We start from the raw sequence: 26,217 nt of genomic DNA, 5'->3' as shown, positions 1-26,217 counted from the left end.
ATTCCGCCATTCAAGGCAGATTACAAAAGAGATAAAAATGGTGGGTTACAATGGAAGAACATTTGTCATTTCTAGAGAGGTAAAGAGTAGGTTATGTAGTTTCTGTGTGGCGGGAAGAGGGAGTAAGGAAGGACGGTAAGTTTGAAGTTAGGGCTGTTTCAGGAATTTCTTGAAGAGTATAGTTTATAGCCATCGGACAGAAGTGAGTATGTAAATAAATATTCAATACCACTGAGTATAGTTGTTTTTTTTATTAATGTCACAGCCAGAATTTAAGAAAAACACACTGGCCACCGACCACCCCTTTAAAAAAAAAGCCCTAATTGTTTTAAGGTGCCATTAATGGACATTATGCAGTGCTATGCATGTATATCCAGTATACAAAATTAGAAAACAGTGATGAAATGTAAATGTTATTGACTAATATATGTAATCTGGTTACTGTGCAAAAGTCACAAAACCTAGGATGACTCAAGAATGAAAAGAGTAAGTCAGTATTCATAATGATGGATATGCCAGTATAAAAATGCAATTGACTGTTTCTTAGAACTCTCATCTCATGTAATATTACTAAATCCTGGCTTTAGAACTTGCCATCCCCTGGGATGGGCTAAGCAGCTTTTCATCTCTTCAACACTCATTAGGCATTGTAGGCCCCTATTCTCCCCAGGCTGTTGTGGCATAAATCCTCTATGGATGACCCTCAGAAGTAGAAAATCTGGTGGTTTCTTGAGGAAATGAGGAAGGTTTGCCTAGCAGTAGGAGAAAAACAGGTCTGATCCACTAAAAAAGACCTTGAAGCAATGGTGTGTGAATGGTAATTGGAAACTGAAAGATATCCAAAGTTTTTGACTGAGTTACAAGCAAATTAATCGGCTTCCCCCGCCTCCTCCACCTAATTCAAATCCAGGCTCACATTTATGAATATCTAATTTTCATTTAGTCAGATAATTCGTGTGCACTTTGCCTGACTGACAGCTGACCACCTCTTGGTGCTTGCCTGATGGCTGTTACCATCGATAAAGCATCAACACTTCCCTCAGCCCAAGTTGAATAAGAAATCAAATGTGCATTTTTACTCTTTTTTTTTTTTTTTTACACTATAGGTTATCTGTGTCATTCAGTATAGTCTGAGGTTTTTGATGCGACATGCCGCAGAAGTTCAAACTTTTTTTGTGGTAAACATGGGGTTCACAAAATCTTACGTAGAAAAGCATTTAATTAATGGCAGTCAAACATGGATAAAAAACAATTTACCCTGATTTACAGACTCCTTTCATCTGGAAACAGCTGCTTAATGTTCTTCTTAAAAACACAGCTTGCTTCTTTCAGTATTAACAAGCTATTATTGTGAGTTATGTTTTTCCGTCAGTGTATAAATTTGCTTAAAGCGAATGTAGAGAAGTTTACAAAATGGAAGCTTAATGTTGTTGTAGCATATGTTGTAAGGCTTATAATAGTGACAGATTTGACAAAAGACATTTTTGTGGTGTTCTCATAAATTCAGCTTTCTGCTGAGTGTTTATCCTGCTTCTTAAAGCTATGAAAATGTTACTCATTGTCGATCAACTACCAAGTAATGTATCTAAAAAGATTACTAGAGGGTTGAATAGTAACATGATAAATGACAGCAGATAAAGACCTGAACGGTCCATCCAGTCTTCCCAGCATTCACACTCATCATATATTCATGTTTAAATTATATTTTCTTTAATATTTATGGGCAATAGACCATTGAAGTACACCCGGTACTGTCTTTAGGTTCCTACTGCTGGATTTGCCACTAAAGCCCACTCCAGCCTATCCTAACCATCCAGTCACTCGAGCGGTGTCAGGTCAAAAGCACGCCGGGACAAAGGCGCGCGCAGACAATTGAGCGCAGCGCGGAGGTGCGCGCCGCAGAAAATTACTGTTTTTATGGCTCTGACGGGGGGAACGTGGGGGGAACCCCCCCACTTTACTTAATAGAGATCGCGCCGCATTGTGGGGGCGTTGGGGGTGTGGGGGGTTGTAACCCCCCACATTTTACTGAAAACTTCACTTTTTCCCTGTTTTTAGGGAAAAAGTTAAGTTTACAGTAAAATGTGGAGGGTTACAACCCCCCAAGCCCCCCACAACGCCGGCGCGATCTCTATTAAGTAAACTGGAGGGGCTCCCCCAAAAAATCCCCCGTCGGAGCCCCTAAAAACTGTAATTTTCTTCGGTGCGCGCCTCCATCTTGCGCTCAGTTGTCGGCGCGCGCCTTTGTCTTTCGCGGGGTTGTCTATGAACCACTGGAGCTTCTATCAAAGCTCTCCCCAGCTTATCCTAAACCAAATCACAATAAACGTGACACCCAGTACCGGCCTTAGATTGTTTTATACCATTCATTTTCTAATTAAAGACCCTCTGTGTTTGTTCCACGCTTGAATTCTGTCACTGTTTTCCCTCTACATTACCTCTATCGGGAGGGCATTCTAGGCATCCAGCACCCTCTCCATGAGAAAGAATTTCTTAGCATTTCTCCTAAGTCTGCCACCCTGCAACTTCAATTCATGCCTTCTATGTTTTACCAGATCCATAGGTTCTCTCATAACGCCTGATTTGAATTGTTCTTAACGTCCCCAAACTAGTCCTGGTTTAGAAATGTTTTGGTTTTGGTTTTTTATGGTCTTAGAAAGCTATTTTTATCCCAGGACAAGCAGGCATGATATTCTCACATGTGGGTGACGTCATCTACGGAGCCCCAGCGCGGACAGCTTTTCAAGCAAACTTGATTGAAGTTTCAAGTTTGCACACTGCACCACGCATGTGCGTGCCTTCTCGCCCACTAGAGGGCGCATCCCACCTCGTGGTCCTCAGTTCAATTTTTTCCACGGAGCAAGAAAGCCCTGTGGATCTGAGCTCCAGTGTTTTGCCTTCTAGCTGCCGCGTTTAGTTTGTTCTTTCATCGAATTAGTTCGCGGTGCTGCTTTCTTTTCTGTTCTTTTCTTTTAAAAAAAAAAAAATATATATATATATTTTGTTTTTCGTTGGGCTCCGGGGGCTCCCGGAAGCCGTGGCCGCGGGACGTCGGTCGTTCCCGGCCTTCTTCTTTTTCTTCGTTGATGTCCCGTCCTGTTACGGGATTCAAAAAGTGCAGCCGGTGTGAGAGGTTACTTTCCATCACTGACCCTCACCGGTGGTGCATTGTCTGTCTTGGGCCCGAACATCCGACAGCGTCGTGTGATCGCTGTGCTACTTTCCAAAACAGGGCCCTCCGTCGCCGTAAGGCCAGAATGGCTGAATTGTTCGCCGTCGACGCGCCGCCTAAGGCCTCGACGTCGGCCTCGGCTTCGGCCCCGGCCTTGACCTCGGCCTCGGCTTCGCCTCGGCCCTCGTCTTCGAAGGCGTCGTCAGCGAAGCCAGCTTCGGGTAAGTCCTCTGTTCCATCCCCTTCAGCAAAGAAGCCATCCTCGACTCAGGCCAAGGCGGGTGGGTCGACCCCGGCCCCGCATCGGACCTCGACGTCGCACACCCCGAGGGAATACTCGAGACCGAGGTCGCCCTCCAGGGAGTGTGCCCCGGACTCGGAACTCCCCACCTTCGTGGGGATTCCGGCCTTCCAGGATCTCCTCCGAGCCCTGATCTCATCGGAGCTGTCGGGAGCCCTGGAAGTATTGCAACGTGCTGCGGTTCCGGCGGCCTCGACCTCGGCCGGGGCGCCTTCGGTCTCGGAGGCCCCGGCCTCGGCTCCCTCGACCTCGGGAGCCCCGGCCTCGGCGACCTCGGTCTCGGGTACTGTGGCCCCGTTCACCTCGGTCTCGGCCCCGCCCCTGACCTCGACCTCGGGGGAACCTCCTGAGCGGAGTGTAAGGCCCAAAGAAAAGTTGCGCAGAGTGCGCCGTCTTTCCTCCTCTTCCTCCGGGTCTTCCCGGGACGCCTCGCCCTCGACGCGACCTCGGACGAGGCGCCGATCGAGGAAGTCTAAGCGGGCCCGAGGCTCGCCTCGGCGCGATCGTTCCTCGTCGTTCGGGGGCGAGGCGCTGCAGGTGTCGGAGTTGCGCCTCGACAACCCGAGGCTCCTCCGCTCACCTCGTGGGAAGTCTTCCCGTGCCGCCTCGCCGAGGAAATGGGAGAGTGTCCCACGGACCCCGGGGTCCTCGCCCAAGGGTTCTGCGAGGAGGATAATTTCCCCTTCCCCCTCGAGGGCCTTGGAGAGGGGATCCTGGGATTCGGGATCTGTTAGGGATCCTCATTATTCTCATGAGGCCTCCCCCCTCTCCTCGGTGGGGCGGTCGAGAACCCCGTCTCCCCAGGCTAGGCCGTCCTCATTTTCATCCTTTGTTCAGGACATGGCCCAAGCCCTGGGGATTGACCTGATGGTAGGTTCTCGGTATTCCAAAGAATTTTTGGAGGAACAGGACCTTCCCACTCCTCCTAGAGAGGTGCCTAGACTCCCTCTCAACAGTGTCCTTCTGCAGACCTGGCTGAAGAACTTGTCAAACCCTCTTACAGTCACGTCTGTGCCTTCAAAAATGGAATCGAAGTATAGGACGATTCCCCCTAAAGGGTTCGATAAGGCGCAGCTCTCCCACCAGTCTCTTCTGGTGGAGTCTGCTCTTAAAAAATCACAGCCCTCACGGGTTTCTGCGGCGGTTCCACCCGGCAGGGAGGGGCGGACCCTGGACAAGTTTGGCCGTCGCCTCTATTCAAATTCCCTGATGGCCACCAGGGTTCTAAATTACGCCTTCACCTTCTCCTCCTATTTGCGTGGTATGGTGAAGGACCTTCCTCAATATCGAAACTCGTTACCGGACTCCCAAAGAGCAGGATTCGATAAGTTTATGTCCAACCTGTCTCAATTGCGGTTGTACCTATTCCATGCAGTGTACGACGCCTTTGAGCTGGTTTCGAGGGTGTCGGCCTTCGCAGTGGCCATGCGCCGCTTGGCCTGGCTTCGCACCCTCGACATGGACCCAAACCTGCAGGAACGTCTTGCAGACTTGCCTTGTGTGGGGTCCGAGTTATTTGACGAGTCATTGGATGCGGCGACCAAGCGGTTGTCGGAGCAGGAGCGCTCTTTAGCATCCCTGGTCCGCCCCAAACCTAGGCCCCCGCCGCAGAAACCTTTCCGGCCTCCGCCGCGCCGATACCCTCAGAAGTCGACCCCGGCTTTCTCGAGACCGCCTCCGAGACGTCCGTCTCAGCGAGGCAGAGGGGGACAAACCCAAGCCCCGGCGCAGGGCCCTTCTAAGCCCGCGCCTTCCTTTTGACGGGCTGAGCGGACGGGGCGGGTTCCCCTCCGCACTTTCACAGGAACCCCTTCCTATCGGGGGGCGTCTTCGGTCCTTCCGGGAGGCATGGACCGGGATTACCTCAGACGCTTGGGTGCTCCGGACCGTCTCCGAGGGCTACTCGCTCAACTTTGTGTCCTCGCCGCCGGACAGTCCCCCAAGTTTAGTCTCTTGCAACCGTTCGCAGCTACCGACCCTTCTGACCGAAGCCAAAGCCCTCTTGAAGCTTCGGGCGGTCGAGCCGGTCCCCAAGGACCAGTGGGGTACGGGGTTTTACTCCCGTTACTTTTTGGTCCCAAAAAAGACCGGGGACCTGCGCCCCATACTGGACCTCAGGAAGCTCAACAAATTCCTGGTCCGGGAGAAGTTTCGAATGCTATCTCTCCCGGTTTTGTATCCTCTCTTGGAGGAAGGGGACTGGATGTGCTCCCTCGACTTGAAGGAAGCATATACCCATGTTCCGGTGCACCCCGCCTGCCGAAGATTTTTACGATTCCAGGTGGGGGACCTCCACCTCCAGTACAGGGTACTGCCCTTCGGCCTGGCCGCGTCCCCACGAGTATTCACGAAGTGCATGGTGGTGGTTGCGGCAGCCCTGAGGTCGCGTGGACTCCATGTGTTCCCTTACCTGGACGATTGGCTCATCAAAGCCCCGACCAGGGAGGGGGTTATCTCAGCGACCCGACAGTCTATTGCCTTCCTGCAAACTCTCAGGTTCGAGATAAACTTTCCAAAGTCTCAGTTGAGGCCGGCTCAGTCTCTTCAATTCATAGGTGCGGTGCTGGACACGGTGCGCCTGCGCTCCTACCTTCCGACCCAGCGGTTGGAAGCCTTGGTACGGATGGGCCGCCAGGTCTCTCAACTATCGATGGTGTCGGCCAAGCGCATGATGATGCTGCTCGGCCATATGGCCTCGACGGTACACGTCACGCCGTTTGCGAGGCTACATCTGAGGATCCCTCAGTGGACCCTCGCGTCCCAGTGGCGTCAGGAGTGCGATCCGGTGTCTCGCCTCATTTCGGTGACCCCGCTTTTGCGGAAATCGCTGCGTTGGTGGACAGACTCTTCAAATCTGTCCATGGGGCTACTGTTTCGCACTCCTCCTTTTCGCAAGGTCCTGACCACGGACTCCTCGGAGTACGCGTGGGGAGCCCACCTCGACGGTCTTCGCACGCAGGGCCTGTGGTCGGCAGAAGACCGTCGGTGTCATATCAACGTGCTAGAGCTGCGGGCCATCTTCCTAGCACTTCGAGCCTTCGTTCACATATTGCAGGACCAGGTGGTCCTCGTCCGCACGGACAATCAGGTGGCAATGTACTATGTGAACAAGCAGGGGGGAACGGGGTCTTGGCCCCTCTGTTCCGAGGCTCTTCGCCTCTGGGAGTGGGCGGTCTCCCGGAACATCTTCCTCCGGGCGGTCTACATCCAAGGAGAACTGAATTGTCTGGCGGACAAACTCAGTCGACTTCTGCAACCGCACGAGTGGACTCTACACTCAGCAGTTCTGCGCGAGGTTTTCGCTCGCTGGGGAACGCCTCAGGTGGATCTGTTTGCCTCTCCGGAGACACACAAACTACCACTGTATTGTTCTCGGATGTACTCGCGGGATCGTCTGGAAGCGGATGCCTTCCTCCTCGATTGGGAAGGGAGGTTCCTATATGCATTCCCTCCTTTCCCTCTGATCATGCGAACGTTAGTACATCTAAAATCGTCCACGGCCACGATGATTCTCATAGCACCTCGGTGGCCGCGTCAGCACTGGTTCTCCCTGCTACTTCAGCTCAGTGCCAGGGAGCCTCTTCCTCTGCCTGTCTTTCCTTCTCTGCTGTCTCAGAGTCAAGGATCCATGTTACATCCCAATCTGCAGTCATTGCACCTGACAGCTTGGTTTCTTGTTCCCTGACTCCTCCGGACCTGTCTCAATCGGTGAGGGAGGTGTTGGAAGCCTCCCGCAAGATCTCGACGAGGCTTTGCTATTCGCAGAAATGGACCAGGTTTTCCACCTGGTGTTCGTCTTTTCACCTGGATCCGGTATCGGTTCCGGTATCCTCGGTTTTGGACTATTTATTCCATTTGTCGCACTCTGGCTTGAAAACCACTTCGGTGCGTGTTCATCTTAGTGCGATTTCTGCTTTCCACCAACCTCTGGATGGACGCCCTCTGTCACTCCATCCCTTGGTGACACGCTTCATGAAAGGGTTACTCAGGGTTTGTCCCCCTCTTAAGCCTCCTTCTGTCATGTGGAATTTGAATGTGGTTTTGGCTCAACTGATGAAACCCCCTTTTGAGCCACTCAACAAGTCCCTCTTGAAATTTCTGACTTGGAAGGTGGTGTTTCTGATTGCCCTCACCTCCGCTAGGCGGATTGGGGAGTTGCAAGCCTTGGTTGCGGACCCCCCTTTCACCGTCTTCCATCACGACAAGGTGGTTCTCCGCACCCATCCTAAGTTTGTCCCTAAGGTTGTTTCTGATTTCCACCTCAATCAGTCCATTGTCCTTCCTGTGTTCTTTCCCAAGCCCCACTCCCATCCTGGCGAGGCGGCGCTCCACACGCTTGACTGTAAGAGGGCGTTGGCGTATTACCTTCAACGCACCAGGTCTCATCGGAAGGTCCCTCAATTGTTTTTGTCCTTCGATCCCAATCGATTAGGGCATCCAGTTTCCAAGCGCACTCTGTCTAACTGGTTGGCCGCTTGCATTTCCTTTTGCTATGCTCAGGCTGGCCTTCCTCCCCCGGGTCGAGTCACGGGGCACAAGGTCCGAGCGATGGCAGCTTCGATAGCTTTCCTCCGATCCACTCCGATGGAGGACATATGTAAGGCTGCCACTTGGTCTTCGGTTCATACATTCACCTCTCATTACTGTCTGGACACTTTATCCAGGAGTGACGGCCGGTTTGGCCAGTCAGTTTTGCAAAATCTGTTTTCCTAAATTGCCATCCTCCCACCTGCCCTTTTTTGGTTGGCTTGGAGTTCACCCACATGTGAGAATATCATGCCTGCTTGTCCTGGGATAAAGCACAGTTACTTACCGTAACAGGTGTTATCCAGGGACAGCAGGCATATATTCTCACAACCCGCCCGCCTCCCCGGGGATGGCTTCCTTGCTAGTTATGGAACTGAGGACCACGAGGTGGGATGCGCCCTCTAGTGGGCGAGAAGGCACGCACATGCGTGGTGCAGTGTGCAAACTTGAAACTTCAATCAAGTTTGCTTGAAAAGCTGTCCGCGCTGGGGCTCCGTAGATGACGTCACCCACATGTGAGAATATATGCCTGCTGTCCCTGGATAACACCTGTTACGGTAAGTAACTGCTATTCTCCTAGTGTCAGATGTAAGGCTAAATATAGCAAAGCAATCAGGTGTATGGGCAGACGTATAGGCAGTATAGTTGTATTGTTGCTTGTAAAGTGGACAAAGAATGTTCACAAATTTTATAGTACTATATGTAGACTATATAAATTAAAAATCCAAATACAGTAAAACCTTGGTTTGTGAGCATAATTCGTTCCAGAAGCATGCTTGTAATCCAAAGAACTCGTATATCAAAGGAAATTTCCCCATAGGAAATAATGGAAACTCAGACGATTCGTTCCACAACCCCAAAACTTGAATACAAAATATTATACGTATTTGTATTGCAAGACTTTTCGTTTAGAAAAGTCACTACACTCCTGCAGCGTCAGAGAGAGAGAAGAACCATCAGCTCAGTTGTGATGATATGGTGTGTGTATACTGTATGCACTCGTATTGCAAGACTTTGCTTGTTTAGAGCAGTCATAGCTGATAAAGACCTGAACAGTCCATCCAGTCTGCCGATAAGTTATACTCATTAAAAAATATATTAGATTAACTTGTCTCTTCTTTGATATTTCTGGGCCTTAGATTGTAAAGTCACTGCACTCTTGCAGTGTCAGAGAGAGAAGAACCATCAGCTCAGTTGTGATGTCTATATATTGTATGTACTTGTATTGCAAGACATTGCTTGTATATCAAGTTAGAATTTAAGAAAATGTTTTGCAAAACACTTGCAAACCAAGTTACTTGCAATCCAAGGTTTTACTGTAATTGTTTAGCCAGTAGACAGGCTGGCTTCAATAAACCATCTGTGTTTATAACTAGGTGGATGAGAAGCAGTGATTATTGGGAAGAAGTAAATGCAGGATGATTAGCTGTTATACTGTTATAGTTTAGCATTTTATGTTATGGATTTTATTTTATGGTCGGTTTTTTTTTGTATGTATTTTTTGGAACCTGCTTAGGTTTAGGTGGGCAATAAAGTTTTTAAATTTTTTAAAAATAATAAATAATTTGGGGCCGGATATTCAGCTGGCAACAATCAGTATTTTTCTGGCCATTGGCATTAAACCCAGAAATTTGATGCCAGGCCACGTCCGGCCTCCAGCACTGAATTTCCAAGTTTCTGGTACTGGTTAACGCATAGCCAGCTTTTAGACCCCTTTTAGAAAACCGTGCAGGCGAGTGCCGCATGGCAAATGCTCCGAGGCCCATTCAGTTCCTATGGGCTTTGGAGCATTTACTGAGCCGGCCCATACTGTCGGGATTTGTAAAAGGGGGCCTAAATGTGATTTTCAGCACTTAGCCAACTATGGGTTTTCGCATAAAGATGAGACTGACTTTTATGTGGGCAGACTTGCTTATGTAGTTAACCTGGCCAGTTAAGGCTGAATACTGGCACTTAACTGGCCAAGTGCCAACTCTGCCCTGGCATACCACTAAAGTAGCTGGGTTTTTTTTTTAAATTTCAGTGCTAACTGGCTATTTTCAGCAGCACTAATCACTTAAGTGCCATTGAAAATTAGCAGTTAGCCCCAAGCAGGTGATTTAACCAGCCAGGATCTGGCAGTTTAAATAGCTTTGAATATCAACCCCAATGTGTGTAGAATACTAAGGGGCAATTATATAACTGAGCACCACAAGTTACACGCCAACATTAAAAAGGTAATGCACCTATCGTATAACAGCACTTAACGCATGTGATTTCCATTATAAAATAATAGGGTACGTTGACATCAATGTGACTATAGTTGGTAGCTAACTGTTCAGGTCTATGGCAGGCATAAATGTTAATGCCTAAATGGGATATGTAAGTACACAATTGGCAATGTTGATGGCCTTGCCTATGTCCCACCCAGGCCCTTCCCCTTTGAATGTCCCCTAACAATTACTCACTAACCCATTTTAGTATGTAATTATAAAATAGCACTTAGGCATGCTACTGTCATTTATACACATAAGTGTACACTAACCCACATGAATGTCGGTAGTCTATAAATTTAAGTATGTAAGAGGCACTTAAATATATGCACCCTGTGGGTGTAATGCAATGGATTGGTTTAAATACTTTAGGTATAGAAATGTAGGAATAATGACTTGCTCAGGGTTACACTTTGGTGGTGAACATGAGAATTAGGTAAATCTCTTCATAAAGGTGGATAATAGACAGTGGCATTGTGAGGGAGGTTGGCGCCCAGAGTGGTGGTGCCTGACATCGCCACACTGTCTGTCACCCCTCGCCCCCACGTAACTATTGAAATGTTCTCCGGCATGAGCAACATATTCCACTTGCTGCTTGTTCCAGCCTCAACTATCTTCTGACGTCACGTCCTTTTCTGCCGTCATCTTCTATGTTTCTATGTCCTGGTCCCGCGACCATCAGAAGGGAGCCAAGGCCGGAACAAGCAGCAAGTGGAAGATGCTGCACCTGCCGGCAAACATTTAAAGAGTTATACAGGGGGTGGAGAGCAGGAAAGGTGTCAGTGCCCCTGTGAAGATGGCTATGCCACTGATAATAAATCCCAATATTTATTTATAATTTATTTATATTGGACATGGGTCTCTGTTCTCCATTGGAGGGAGTAAGGGAAGTCACAAAGATATTTTCCTATCCTTAGAGAGTTCATAATTTAAAGAAAAAATTGCAAACAGCTACTGTGGAATTTGAATCTGCTACCTCTGGATCTTGCTCATTAGGTTATTCCTATGCATGGATATGAGTGTGGTCATTTTATAATATGGCTGTTCTTATGCCATCACACAGACATCCATGGGCCTTGTTTTGCCCTGTTCATAGTTTGGACATTTCAGTTTGTAAAATGGCATTTCATGTTGGATGTAGCCAGAACCTGGATGTCTGTTTTCTTGTATTTTAGAAACAGGCTCTATGTCAGCAGATCCTGTTCTGCAAAACATGAGAAATTGATATCCATGTCTGATTTGCAGACATGGACATCTCTTTTCTGAGCTGAATATCTAAAAATTCTGCTCTAGCACTCTTGTTAAAAAAAAATCACTATTAAAATAAATGTGTGAAACTAACCAAAATCCACCCCAAATCAGGAAAATGTGCACTTTCATTTGCGAGATGATGATGATGATGCCATTTTTGTCTCTATCAGGTTGATCGCCAATCCCAGTTTATACAGGGGTATCGGGTGATGTACCGCCAAACATCAGGTCTCCAGTCCCCCTCTGCATGGCAAGCACTGGAAGCAAAAGTGCCCACGGATCGCAGTGCCACCATAGTGAATCTCAAGAAAGGTATAGCGTATGACATCAAGGTCCGGCCCTACTTTAATGAGTTCCAAGGAATGGACAGTGAACTGAAGTCTGCCCGCACCACTGAAGAAGGTTAGTAGAGTGATGAATACAGCTTAACTAAAGAAAAGCATTAGCTCTGGAAGCTAATGGTAGTAGCAGCCATTGTAATAGGACATAGGGATATTTCTGGACCACTCTCTGATGTATCATTTGAGGACGAGAAATATATTCAACTTCCTAATCTATTAATTTCGTCAAATAACTGTTTTTAAGAATTGCCAAAGGTATGCTCCCACTAAGAGCTATGGAAATAGCATTCCTTCAGCTCAATAATAATGCACTAAACAGTGTGAAACATGATGGTGGTAACCAGCATACTACATTCTTAAGTCATACCAAATCAAACGCTCCTACCACTTATCCTTTTGCTTTTTATTCTAGGTCATAGTCAAATAGATAAATTTCCCCTCGAGACACTTTCATTATACTTTAAAGAACAATGTCTCAAAAAAGGACTTTAATCATTGAGCCATTGAGATTTTGGCCTGGACATTGCAATGCTGCCGTATGCAAAGGTCAGCTTAACCATTAGGCAGAATAGATGATCACCGAGAGTTGTAGCTTTTGAGGACTGACAATAAGTATTTGCAGTCAAAGCAAACCAATAATCCCTAAGTATTACACTTTTAGCCATGGAAAGGGAGGCCAGTTTGCAAACAGCATATTTATCTAGATAAATATCTTATGAAAATTGCCCTCATGGGTGCTAATCATATAAAAGAGTGTCTAAATGATAAGTCCAAAAAGATGCTTATTTTATGAAAACTACTCAAGCTATGTAGATGTAAAAAAATAAAAAAGGCTTGAACAATGTTCTCCAATAGTGCACACATGCTCTCACCCAAACGTGTACCTCCTCTGAAGATATAAATGTGTGCACCTTCTTTTTGTGTACATGTAGATATAATTATATGCAGTTTTTAGCAGCATGTAAAACATGTTTTGCACCCAAAAAAACTATATAAAATGGCCTCAGTTATGCATATATACCATATATCAGTGTATCACAAACTTCGTGCCATGGCGATATTCCGGGTGTGCCGTGAGATGCTGGCAAGGAGGAAGGGCATTGGCGCTTTGGTGACTGCTTACGGGATGTGCCTCCATCTGGAGGGCCTCAGCACATGTGCAGATGTCGATGTGATGACACCATACGTGCACGTTACATCATCGCATCAACATCCACCCCCTCCAGACGCGGCCCCAAGTTTAACGTGCCTCAGCTTCAAAAAGTTTGTTCGACACTGCCGTATATACATAAAAGAAAGGGGTGCTTGTACTATTGCACTTGGCACCTGACCTTTCACGCAATGACTTTCAGCACACGGCTGGGAAAACAATTATTGTATTGACATGACAATATGCGCTAATTCATATACTTGCAGCATGGAGGCTAAGTCTACATATAGGTGCCTAAGCCGTTATAGAATACCAGCGCAAAACCGCATCAGCACACCAAAAGATAAGTGTACCCACTTATGACAAGTCAATGGCTTGCATAAGTGAGGGTGCCTATATGCCATTCAACATTTGCACCTGATAGTGTTCTATAAGTTGGCAACACACCCATGCCCCACCCACATGTATATCCCTCTGACTGTTGCATGCTAAGCAATTTACATACACTCCTGTATTGCCTTTGTTATTTTGCTGCTGTATTTGCTTGTTTGGGCTGTTTGCCATTCTTAATAAAGATATGTTAAAAAAAAGAAAGAATAGCACCTAGCACTTATGCATGTAACTGCCAATTATGCTAGTAAGCAGATTGGTTGCACTGTTCGCACCTGAACTTAGGCACCAACTAATAGAATTTCCTTTATAGCCCACTTTAGGGTGGTATACAGGCAAATTATGGGTTGGGCATGATTATGGACTGTACTTTATAACATGTGCAGTCACTTAGGGCCATATTCTATATATGGCACCTTAAAAATCAGCACCAACTAGAATGGCGCTAAGCGCCATTCAATAAGGTGTGCATGCCTAAATTCATGCACCTAAGTTGTGCATGCATCAGGCCCTTCTAGAACAATGCACATAACTTTTAGGAACGCTCACACCCCCTTTTCAAATTTGCACACTGAAACTGGTGCATACGTTTAATAGAATCCTGCTTTTGAAGTTGCGCACATAACTTTTATTTAGTGCCAATTAGGGTCAATTGCGAGGTGTTAATTGCCAATTGTCGGTGCCAATTAGGTCAATTCAGTTTTGCACACAACTAGGCTGTGTACGCTGATTTGCGCATACAGCTTAAGGCGCCTTATATGGAATTTCGGGGGTACTGCATATGGATAATACAAATGCACTTATCACATCCTAAATAATGTGAATACTGTAATAATGTGATACTCTATACAGGTGGCACTGTCGGCGGTACATGCACTGTGAAGTAAACTTTTTCTGTCTGCTGCTGAATGATAATAGGTGGGAAAGCCCCCTGCAGTTAGCATGCAGGCTTTGCACTTACAAGGCACTTTTACATGGTTAGTGCAAAATGTACCACACTTCATTAAAAAGACCCCAATATTGAACACGGAATAGTATGATGTGCTCCCAGTAATAAGAGAGACTTTGAAAATAAGCTTGCTGTAGTGATCCAGGAGACTATAAACCAGTAAGCCTATATCAGATCCAGGCAAAATGATAAAAGCTATACTAAAAAAATAAAATTACAGCCCCTATAGATGGGAACATCCTAATAGGACTGAGTCGGCATGGTTTTGGATAAAGAATGAATCTCTAATCAGAAAATAGGAACTAAGGCCAGTACTGGGCAGACTGATATGGCCATTCAATTGAGGATGGGCTGGGGAGGGCTTCAGTGGCTGGGATGGTTTAGATGGACTGGAGTGAGCTTTGATGGAGACTCCAGTAGATGGAACCTAAGCACACTACCGGGCAGAACTCTGGGTTTCTTGCCCCAAAATATCTAAGAGAAAGGACCATTTAAATTAAATTATTAATTTATAGAGCATGTACAGTTGGGCAGACTGGATGGACCATGCGGTTCTTTATCTGCCATCATTTACTATATTACCTGTATGTGGGTATTATAATTTTTTGAAGGTGTATGCATTCATGTGTGTAAAGGTGAGCCACCATACTTTAATTTTCAGAAAGTGTTTGACAAATTCCTTAATCAGGAAATTAAAAAGTCAAAGCATAAAGGGCGAGTCTCATTTGTGAACTTGAAATGGCCTAAAAGACAGAAACAGAGTAACACTAAATGGGTCAGTTTTAATTATACATGAAAAAGAGTCAACAGCACAGTGCCCAATGTTCTTTACCAAAGCCTGTGCTGTTTAAATGATCTGGAGGAAGGAGTGCAGCATGAGGTGATCAAATTAGCAGATGACACAAAATTATTCAAAGACGTTTAAACTACAGTGGATTGTGCAGATTTGCAGAAGGATTTTTTAAGACTATGAGACTGGCATCTTCAGTAAATGGCAGCTGACATTTAATATGGACAAGTGCAATAAAGAAATCACCACTGAAGAAAAATACCATGGAGTTACTGTGGGCAAAAATGTTGAAGTATTTGATCTGGAGTGCTGTGATTGCCAAAAAGGCAAATACAGTCAAACCTCGGTTTACGAGTATCGCGGTTTACGAGTGTTTTGCAAGACGAGCAAAACATTTGTAAAATCTGTGACTCGTAAACCGAGCTTGACTCGCTATACGAGCGTGTCCCAAAGTAAAACATCCCGCATCCCCCGCTCCATACCTGGCAATGCACGCACACTGACTGCAGATTTTCTCTCAGATTCTCTTCCACTTCAGTTTTGCCATTTAGGGTGTCCAACCTGCTGCCCCGTGCGGCCCGCTCCAGGGCAATGCGTTTGTTCCCTCTGCCGCCCCCGGAGGATTGCCTTCTTGCCGGCTCCCTCCTCCTTGCTGTGTTCGCTCGGGGCCGCAGGCGGCAGCTCCTGCATGCCTCCTGCGGCTGGCCTGGAGACGTTCCCTCTGATGTTGCGACGTCAGAGAGAGGGCTTCCAGGTCGGCCGTAGGGGGCACGTGGGAACCACTGTCCACGGCTTTGAACGAGCACTGCGGCAAGAAGGAGGAGAAAGCCGACATGAAGGTAGGCACCGCGGCACAGGGAGGGCTTCCGGGTCGGCCACGGGGGGCACGTGGGAACTGCTGCCCGTTGCTTTGAACGAGCACTGCGGCAAGAAAGAAGAGAAAGCCGGCATGAATGTAGGCACCCACGGCACAAAATGAACAAAAAAGAAATTAAAGCTGCAAGGCCCCAGTGAGGTTGGTTCGGCTGTGGAAAGAGCCCCAGTTCTGTTATGTTTATGTCGGTCGATGGCAGCAGTAGCAACAAATTGTCCGAGTCTCCATTATATCCTATGGGGAACTTTGCTTTGATAAATGAGCGTATTGGATTACGAGCATGCTCCTGGAATGGATCATGCTCATAAACCAAGGTACCACTGTAGAATGTTAGGAATTATTTCAACGGGAATGGAGAGCAAAACTGAGAATATCATTGTGCCACTCTGTACAGGTCCTTGGTGCAACCACGCATTGTGTATTGTATGCAGATTTGTTTCCCCATCTAAAAGGGGGGAAAGAAATTTGAACTTGTATACCACCTTTTGTAGATTTACAACCACACTCAAAGCGGTTTATGTACATGTACTTCAAGTATTTTCCCCATTTGTCACAATGGGCTCACAGTCTATCTAATTTACCTGGGGCAGTGGAGGATTAAGTGACAGGGATTGAACCCACAACCTCAGGGTGCTGACCACTATGCCATACTCTATCCATATAAGAACTAAAAAAGTTCAGGGATGAGAGAAAAAAGATGGGATGCCTCCCTTATGAAGCAGAGATAAAAAGATTAGGGTTCTTCAGCTTGGAAGACTAAGAAGGCTGATGATGAAGTTGGTGAAACAGTTAAGCAGAGAACAGTTTTGTAACCTTCTCAATAATACTAGAATAAGTTGTGGTCAAAGCAACTAACAAAACAGAGATCAAAAAGGGTTAGGAGACATCTCTAGAGTAGTAGTTGCCAAAGCTGATCCCGGAGGCTCCCAAGGCAGCCAGGTTTTCAGGATATCCACAATCAATATTCATGAGAGAGATTTGTATGCACTGGCTTCACTGCCTGCAAATCTCTCTCATGATTATTTAGTGCAGATCTCCTGCAATGTTAGTTGCTTTGACCACAACTTATTCTAGTATCATTGGAAAGGTTACACAACTGTTCTCTGCTTCACTGTTTCACCCTACTTGTGATTCTACAAACTTCATCATAAGCTCTCTCAGACTTCCAAGCTGAAGAGGCCTGATCTTTTTATCTTTGCTTCATAAGGGAGGTATCCCATCTTTTTTCTCTTATCCCTGAACCAATGCCCTAGAGGAAAAGTCAAATAAATTATTATCCAGGTAAAACAGGGAAAGTCATTGCTTATCCTTTAAAATAAGTTATAAGAAACTGTAATTTTCCTTTTTGGGGATCTGCTGGATACCCATGATATGAGAGGCAGGCCGTACTGGCCTCAGTGGACCTTAGTCTAAGTCAGCGTGACTTTTGTTATGTTCTAATTATGCATTTTAAAGAATTTCTCCAGAAGAAATGCTATTGAGGTAATAATAACTGCTGAGTTTAATTATCTAAATCTCAGACGGACCCTAGAGGTTTAATAGTTAATTTAGGAGCAGCACAAGGCTGAAGGGTTGTGTAGGGTACCTAATACCCTTGCAACGGCGCTGGGGACTCCTCTCACCTTTCCCAACCTTTGCCCATATCATTACTTATTTTATGCCTCCATTTATTTTAACCAGTTAATGCATTCAGTCTTCCTAACACAATGCTGGAGGCACACTGAACCCATCTGGCTAGCCACAATGTAATGTGTGTGCAATAAATTTATAATGTATTCAGCTGTATCTTCCAACGTTAGGAGGGTGCACAGAAAATGTTTTCAGTTTGTTTATGCATTTTGAGGCCTATGGAAAGGTCACCATTTATGAGCTGGTGCTGCAGCAGAAGAGCTGAAATGTGGCGATATGAGTCAGATGCTAGCTGCTGCAATATTTTCATTCCTGTTAAATGGGAAAAGGCAAAAAAGTTAAACTGCTTCTTTAGTAGAATCTCATAAGAACATAAGAATAGCCATACTGGGTCAGACCAATGGTCCATCAAGCCCAGTAGCCCGTTCTCACGGTGGCCAATCCAGGTCACTAGTACCTGGCCAAAACCCAAGGAGTAGCAACATTCCATGCTACCGATCCAGGGCAAGCAGAGGTTTCCCCCATGTCTTTCCTCCAGGAACTTGTCCAAACCTTTCTTAAAACCAGCTACGCTATCTGCTCTTACCACATTCTCTGGCAACTATCCTCTGAGTGAAAAAAAATTTCCTCCTATTGGTTTTAAAAGTATTGAGTACAGACTGCATCGAATACAGACTATTGCAGGGTTATCTCTGCTGCTGCTGCTTGTGCTAAAGTTCCACTTTTTGTTCATGTTTAGCAGGTAGTTTGATTAAAAAAGAAATGTAGGTTACTTCAGCAGTTTTTGGGTGGGTTTTTTTTTTTTAACACTGTAGATGTTTTCCATTATAATATGGGGTCAATTCAATAAAGTTCACCCAAATTTAGAGGCCAGAGTGCAGTGTGCACTGTGTGCAAATTCTTTAAACATATCTCTTCCATTATAGAATACTAGTATAAGAGAGTATTTACATGCTAGGGTCAAGGTTCAATTGTCCACAATAATGTATTTGCTTAAAAAGGAGGAAAATACCTCAGATGCCAACAGACACTATCAGGCTCATAGTCAGACCACAAGAGATCACTGATGATCTCCTGCGGTCTGTGGCGATACCGGAAACGTAGTGTGAGTGCCATAGCCTGTCCCCGGCATTGAATTTCCAGTCTGTTTTTGGGCAGCTGGATCATAGCCAGCTATGCCAATATTCAGCAGCTAGCCGGCTCAGTCTCAATGGTCAAAGTTATGCCACCCCTTTAGGTGGTTGTATTCATCCACCGAACTTAGCAAGCAAGCAAGCTGCCGATTATTGGTGGTGACCAGCTACGTCGCATATCTTAGACAGTCACCGGTAAATCCAAAGACCTGGGATAGTCAACGCGAGATAACCAGTTTTATTTTTGTCCACTAAAACGTAACTGATTAAGTTTCACCAGTTTAATATAGGACTTCTATTTATGCTCCCTGATTTAACCAGTTATCTTATGCGGTCAGACATGGAATATTGGCACCTTACCACATAAGTCCTCCAATTTTGTGGTAGGCGCTAAATGCAAATATTCAGCAGAGATAACCAAAGTCCTTCTGAATATTTGCATATAGCCACAAACACTCTATTTAACCATTCAGTGGTCTTTCCTGGCTGGTTAAATAGCTGTGAATATCGGCCGATATGGTTTTCTTTATGTGTCTGTTCCATGGCTCGGTTTCCAGTCATTGGTCAGAAACCCGCAAATGTTTTTATTAAATTCTACATTATAATTTCCTCTATGAGTTAAATTCATAATACCGTATGTTTCAATGTGGCTTTCCAAATTCCATACAATTTATTCAGAAATATAGTCAACAAAAGAACGCCCTTTGACAGAGGCCACCTGTTTTACATGAGTGCTTCCTCAGAGGCTCTTGATTCAAAGCAGTTCTTAAAAACAGCTCACAGCCCTTGCACGCACACAGTGCCATAATTTCATTTTCTTACCAATCTTTCCATTCACCCAGGTCAGCATGTAAAGGCAAGTATTCTATACTCTTCGTATGTAAATGTTTGATAGCACAATGCACCAACCCCTGTGCACACCCCCTTGCTTGTATGAATGCACAACTGCATTTATATGCACCATTTACATGCCCCACTTATGCCAGCTCAAAGGCTGGTGTAAATGTGGATACCTAACTGTGCCACATGCACTTGTAAATGCAGGTGTTCTCTAACTTACACGTGGGTATTCTGTAACCTACATGTGCATATTCTGGGCACACTCCTGACAAGCCCATGCCTCACCCATATCTAAGCCCCCTCTGAAGATGCACACCCTAGAACAGGGTTTCCCAGGTTGCTTTTGGAGTTTCCCCTTGCCAGTCAGGTTTTCAGGAAAGAGATTTGTATATACTGTAGGCAGTGTGTGCAAATCAGTATGAGTTAAGTGCACGCTTAGCACTTACACACAAGAATGCTACATTCACACGCATAAGGGCTAGTATTCTACACTTTTAGTACTTATATGTAGGCACTAAGATTATACTGTAGAACGAGGATGTCAATAAAATCAACATACTTTATTAAATGTTGATGCAATCCAGACTTTTTAAAGCCAGAATTTAGGATCCCTACCAGCAAAAAGTTCTAATGTGTGGGAGTGCAACCATTAAGATCCACCTCCCTGCTGGCATTGAACATTTGTCACAGTATGGTAACCATCCATTTCCCTCCTCTTTGGCTTCATGTAGATAACAAATGGAAACCCGCTTGGTCGTGTCTGGGAAAGATGAGCAGCAGTTCAGGTCTCTGCACTTTTGTGGGAAGATGCTGAACGCTGGAATAATTGACCTGTCATGAACAGGGCAGCAAGGGAAATGAGGAAAAAGTTTAAAAAATGTTATTTTTCAGTGTAGTCTATTTAATAGCTGTGGAGCTGTCAGGCAAGTGGTTTAATTTATATCCTGGTGCCAGTCTTTAGAGAGAGTATCACTTAGATAAATGGCAAGCAAGCAAATGGTTTCTGATGTTAACATGCATGTGTATGTATACTGTATACTTATCCGTTTTTACTGTACTGATGAGTGTTTGTAGTGTTGATAAGTATTCATGTAACATAAAAAAAGCTTACAATCTAAAGGAACACCTGAGGAGATAGTGACTTGCTCTAGGTCACATGGAGTTTCAGTGGCAGAAGCAGGATTTGAACCCTAGCTTCCTTTGTTTATAGCCTATTTCAAGTTTTAAGGTTTATTAAAGTTTTGATATACTGCTCATTATAATACTGAGCGGTATACAATAAAAATAAGGGGGGGGGGAAGAATTAAATATAAAGAAAGAGGGATACATTACATAGACAAACATAAAATGCAATAGGGTAAGATAGTTATAGGGAAGAGGGAGGAACTACAATATCTTGATAGGACAGAAGGAGGGAAAATCACACTAGGAACAAGGGGATTTATTTAAAAAGTTTCTATACCGCCCAAAATCTTAGCGATTTCCAAGATAATATACATAAAAATACACACACACTAAAGCATGACAGTCCAAAATCATCACACATAAAGCATTAAAAAAATGCCCTTTACAATATTTTCAATAAACACTCATCTTCCTTAAGTTCAGGGAAAATGAGATAGTTTCAGGGAAAAAAATATCATGTCATATTAGAAATAAGCGTCAACAAATAGTTTAGTCTTAAGCGTTTTTTTAAAGGTGGAATATTCCGCACATATCTTAGATTCATTGAGGTTAATTTTCAGGAGTATATGTAGAGAATAATTTGAAATATCTAATCTAAACATTTCAATTAAATCCTAATAAATAAATAAAACATCGTTGGTGAATCTCGTCATAAAGGCAGTTAATAATTCCAGTAAATAACTACATACACCACTCTGGGTGAATCTCTGTAGAAAGGAGGTTACAAAAATCCCAATAAATAAGTAAATAACTACACCATTTTGAATGAGTCTGTTCATAAATTTGATTAGTACATCTCAATAAATAGATAAATACACTCCCTTGGATGAGCATCTTTATATATATATGGTTAAGAAATCCCCCCCAAATAAATAGACCACCTTGGGTGAATCTCTTCTGAGAGGCAGTTAACAAATATCAATAAATACATAATTTAAAAAAAAAATATTCATATGGTTGACAGTGCTATGTATAGAGGGGGGAATTCGGTATACTGTGCCTAAAAAGTCAGCACCAAAAAAAGTGATATTCTATAAACCACAATATTCTATAAATGTTGCTACTATTTGGGTTTCTGCCATGTTTAGTTTCAGATGGTGGTGAGACATCCAGGCATCATTGTCAGCTAGGCTGAGTCTTTGACCTATATTTCTGCTGAAATTTCTGATGTGGAGAGGTAGACCTGGGAGTCGTCAGTATAAAGATGATACTGAAGACTATGGGAAGCGATCAGAGCACCAAGGGAATAGATATAGATGGAGAAAAGAAGAGTTTTGAAGGCAGAATCTTGAGGTACACCAACTAATAGTAGGATAGCATTGGAGAAGGATCCACTAGTGCACACGTTAAAAATGTGATGGGAGAAATAAGAAGGAAATCAAGAAAGAACAGAGCCCTAAAATCCAAGTGAAGGCAGTGTATCAAGGAGTAGGCAGTGATCAAGTGTCAAAAGAAGCAGATAAGTTCAGAAGGATGAGGCTAGAATAGAGGCCTTTGGATCTGACCACAAACAGGTCATTGGAGACTTTTGCAAGAGCTATTTCAGTTGAATGTAGAGGATAAAAGCCAAAGTGAAGTAAATTAAGAAGAGTTTGAGATACAGAGTCAAGACAGTGGGGGTAAACATCACCTTCAAGTAGCTTGGATAAAACTGGAGGAGGGAGATATGGTGATGGTCAGAAGAGCACGTAGGGTCCAGTGAAGGGTTTTTGAGGAGTGGTGCAATTACAGCATGTTTGAAAGAATCAGGAACAGTTGAAGTGGAAAGTGAAAGATTGAGGATATTAGGGATAGAAGGGATCACAGTAGGAAAGATTGTGCTGATTAGATGGGTGGGGGTAGGATCAGAGAAACAGGTACTGTAGTGAGTCTAGAGGAGGAAAGAAAATGTGCAGTTTCCTCTAAAGTGATCTCAGAAAAAGAAGGAAGGTTGACAAAATGGACTAGGAAAGGAGAGTTGGAGGTGACTTAGTTGAGAACTCAGGGTTAATCTTCTGAACCTTATGAAAGTACTCAGTCAAAATCTGGGGAGAAAGTGAATGAGGGGTTGGGGATGAAGGCACTCTGAGTAAGTTCAGTATGATTAAGAGACGGTGAGATTTGAATCAAGAGAGTTTGACAAATAGTTGTAGTAGTCTAATTTGGGAAGTGAATGAGCAGATCAGGTACAGGAATGTAGATAGCAGATTCTAGAGATGTTTGGGGGTTTTTTAATCTTGACCTCACACATAGGAAGTAATTCTATAAGAAACTGTCTAAGGTTAGGTGGCAAGTACCCATGCAAATGCCAGTATTCTAGTTATTTCCATGTGTACATACAATACAACTTCTTATATCCCGCAGTTTTCGTCAGAGAATCATTACGGCGTACAGCAAGATGAGTTGAATTTGTGATAAAGTGTTATTGATATGCATAAAGATAACAATAATTTGACAATGCACTATTCTGTAACTATATTTATGTCCTCGACAGCACAATCTTTGCTGGTGGGCAGAGCAATTGTCAGGGCACATTTGCATAATGTATACAGTTCTATAATTTATGCATGTATTTCCTGAATGTCGGTGTGAGCATTTACAGCAAGGGAGAAAGTCTGTAAATGGCACTTAAAAGTGGACGTCAAATAAAATTGGTGCTAAGCACCATTCTATAAAGGGCACATGCCCTTTATAGAATAGGGCTTGGTGCTGATATTCACGCCTAACTGTAAGTGCCAGACTTATACCTGTTGAAACCTGGTGTAAAGGCTGGCACCCAAGTTAGGTGTGCTGAGACAGTACTCTATAACTATGGGTGCATCTTTTTGGAATGCCCCTGACTCTTCCATGGCAATTACCTAATGGTAGATCTGGCTTTACCTTGCTTCCCTTAAAATGACATAAAGGGAGGTTCATGCTTGATTCCTGGAAATCTGAGGCAGATATTTAGAAATCCATGCAAAATGTTGTGATAACCTATGTTGCAATTTCTGCAGTTATACTTGAAGTTTGGCCAACAGTGGTACTGAAATTTTAATGGTAAAGTGCTTCCTGTACGCATGCAAATTTACATTGTCAGATTGATGTTCTAAGGAAGAAAAAAAGACAGCTTCAACATTTTGCTATATTAAGCAACAAAAAAGAAAGACAAAAAGCTGTAACTGTGGTTTACATTGATTTTCTGTGCCATACCTACTGCATTGTGTTTTCTCAGCACAGAGCTTTATGTTGTAAAGACATTTTTCAAAATTGTCAGAGCCCGACCATGTATGCACAGCTAGGCCCATAGGGATTATGAACTTTGCCCATTCCCTGCTTACACTTGCACTGTTCTAGCAAAATTAATGCTCTAGCAGCTTGGATTAATGTCTTTGTTCTGTTTCTACCCACTTTAGTTCCGAGTGCCCCTCCACAGTCTGTCACAGTTCTGACTGTCGGCAACCACAATAGCACAAGCATCACTGTCTCCTGGGATCCTCCACCTTCAGATCACCAAAATGGAGTCATTCAGGAGTATAAGGTAATATTTCCTGAGTGGGGGAGTAGGGGGAAACTTAAGCACATTTATTTATTTTGTTTTCCTTTCCCATTCTCCCCAACAATTTCAGAACGGGTTACAGGTTAACATAAATAATATACAGCCAAAGACGGTTAACAATTTGTTTTATTTATGATACAGTGTGCTTATTTTAGCTTAATCTATACAGTGGCCATAGTTCAATATATATTTCTTATTTACCTGCTTCTCTAAAGTTCAGGATTTGATCTGCACATGCAAGTTTTTTAACCATCTGTGTTTTTGTCACAATCTCAGATTCTTCATGGAGCAGTATCAAATTTTCTCCATATTCCCCTAATAGATGATGGGGACTTCCTTGACGAGAGGTTCATTAGAAGGATTAGTCACAATCTGACTGAGATTCAGCACTATTTACCCAGCCAGAAATAACACTGACTGATCAAATAGCGCTTAACCGGTTAAATGTGACTATTCGGTGTGAAATAACAGGTTATCTCTGCTGAATATTTGCAGTTAATGGCTAAAAGTTGACCATATATATCGTGTGATAAATGGCAATTTTCTGAGCTGAATAGCTAAGGGCTCCTTTTACAAAGCCGCGTTAGCAGTTTAACGCACGTAACAGGGCGCGCTAAACTGCCGGCTGCGCTAGCCGCTACCGCCTCCTCTTGAGCAGGCGGTAGTTTTTCGGCTAGCGCGGGGGTTAGCACGTGATAAAAAGTCGCGTACGACAAAGCCGCTAACGTGGCTTCGTAAAAGGAGCCCTAAGTTTAGCGGCAAAATTGGATCACATAAATTACAGTCCTATCTTTGACCACTATGAACTTAATCTTTTATTTATTTATTTAAAAACTTAATATACCGCCTGGAGTACATAGATACGTACATAGATTAAAAACAATACAAATCATTATTCAAAATAATATCATGTGTAGACAAAACCTACAAATTCTTCAATAACTTATTAAAATGTTACAAAAATGCCCAAACAATGTTAGGAAAGACAGATCAAAAGTATGGGCTCCTTTTACTAAGGTGCGCTAGTGGTTTTAGCGCACGCTACAATACCGCACCCGCTAAACGCTAACGCCTCCATAGAGCTTGCATTAGTATTTTTTGTTTAGCGTGCACTAAAAAACATTAGCGCACCTTAGTAAAAGGAGCCCTATGTGTCTATACCCAGCTTGATTTTCAACAACAATTTCTTAAAGCTGTAATTGATCAGTTTTGAATATTGACAGCAGGTTAACATTTTAGCACCAAGAAAACCCCTAGGTATTCAGTGCCGGTCACTGGATTCAGCCTGGCACTGACCACTGTAGTTATCCAAGCTGCTTTCCAGTGATTAAATATCAGACCGTATATCATATTTTTACAGGTTCATCATTATGTTTTGCAGACCTCTTTACAAGGAGTTCACTTATCCTTAAATGTGATATCTTACGCACTATAATACTTCTAGCTGTAGATATGCTTAAAATGCCTTTTTTTCCAGTGTATTTAGAAGTGTTCTTTTCAAGATAGCTTATGCATGATGTCACTCAGGGCCTGATCCTCGAAACGTGTGTCCCAATTACAAGCAGTAATAGGAGTCCTACTGCCGTCTGTCAGCCAATCGGGACGCACTTAAAAAAAAAAAAAGTAGCATGCAGTCCAAGTAGATCACTACAATAGTCAAGAAATTAACAAGTTAATATGATTTAACCATTGATAATGCCCCAATTCTAAAGAAAGTTTCTGAAATGCATTGGAAGGGGTAGTATCTGCATTCTACAATATGAGGTAAGTTCTTACATTAAATTAATTAAGTAAACCAATTGAAAAACAACATCGTTATGAACATAAGAGAATAGCACTTTAACAGAAGCACTTTACATGGCTTATTGCACTTAAAACAAAGGAATCTGTGAGGATGTGAGTCGATGTGTGTTATG

The 26,217-nt window shown here is 44.0% G+C and overlaps 1 protein-coding gene across 1 annotated transcript in view; it reads left to right on the top strand.

Annotated features, from left to right (window-relative positions):
• The window catches only part of ROBO2 (roundabout guidance receptor 2), an 884,946-nt gene that overhangs the window by 760,828 nt on the left and 97,901 nt on the right, over nt 1–26,217 (top strand). The window contains 2 exon segments of the mRNA XM_033941714.1: nt 11,674–11,905; nt 24,159–24,283. Coding sequence (XP_033797605.1) covers nt 11,674–11,905; nt 24,159–24,283 — 357 coding nt within the window.

Source organism: Geotrypetes seraphini, chromosome 4 (genome assembly GCF_902459505.1).
Source record: "Geotrypetes seraphini chromosome 4, aGeoSer1.1, whole genome shotgun sequence".
Classification (NCBI taxonomy): domain Eukaryota; kingdom Metazoa; phylum Chordata; class Amphibia; order Gymnophiona; family Dermophiidae; genus Geotrypetes; species Geotrypetes seraphini.
This window is presented reverse-complemented; position numbering and strand designations above follow the sequence as displayed.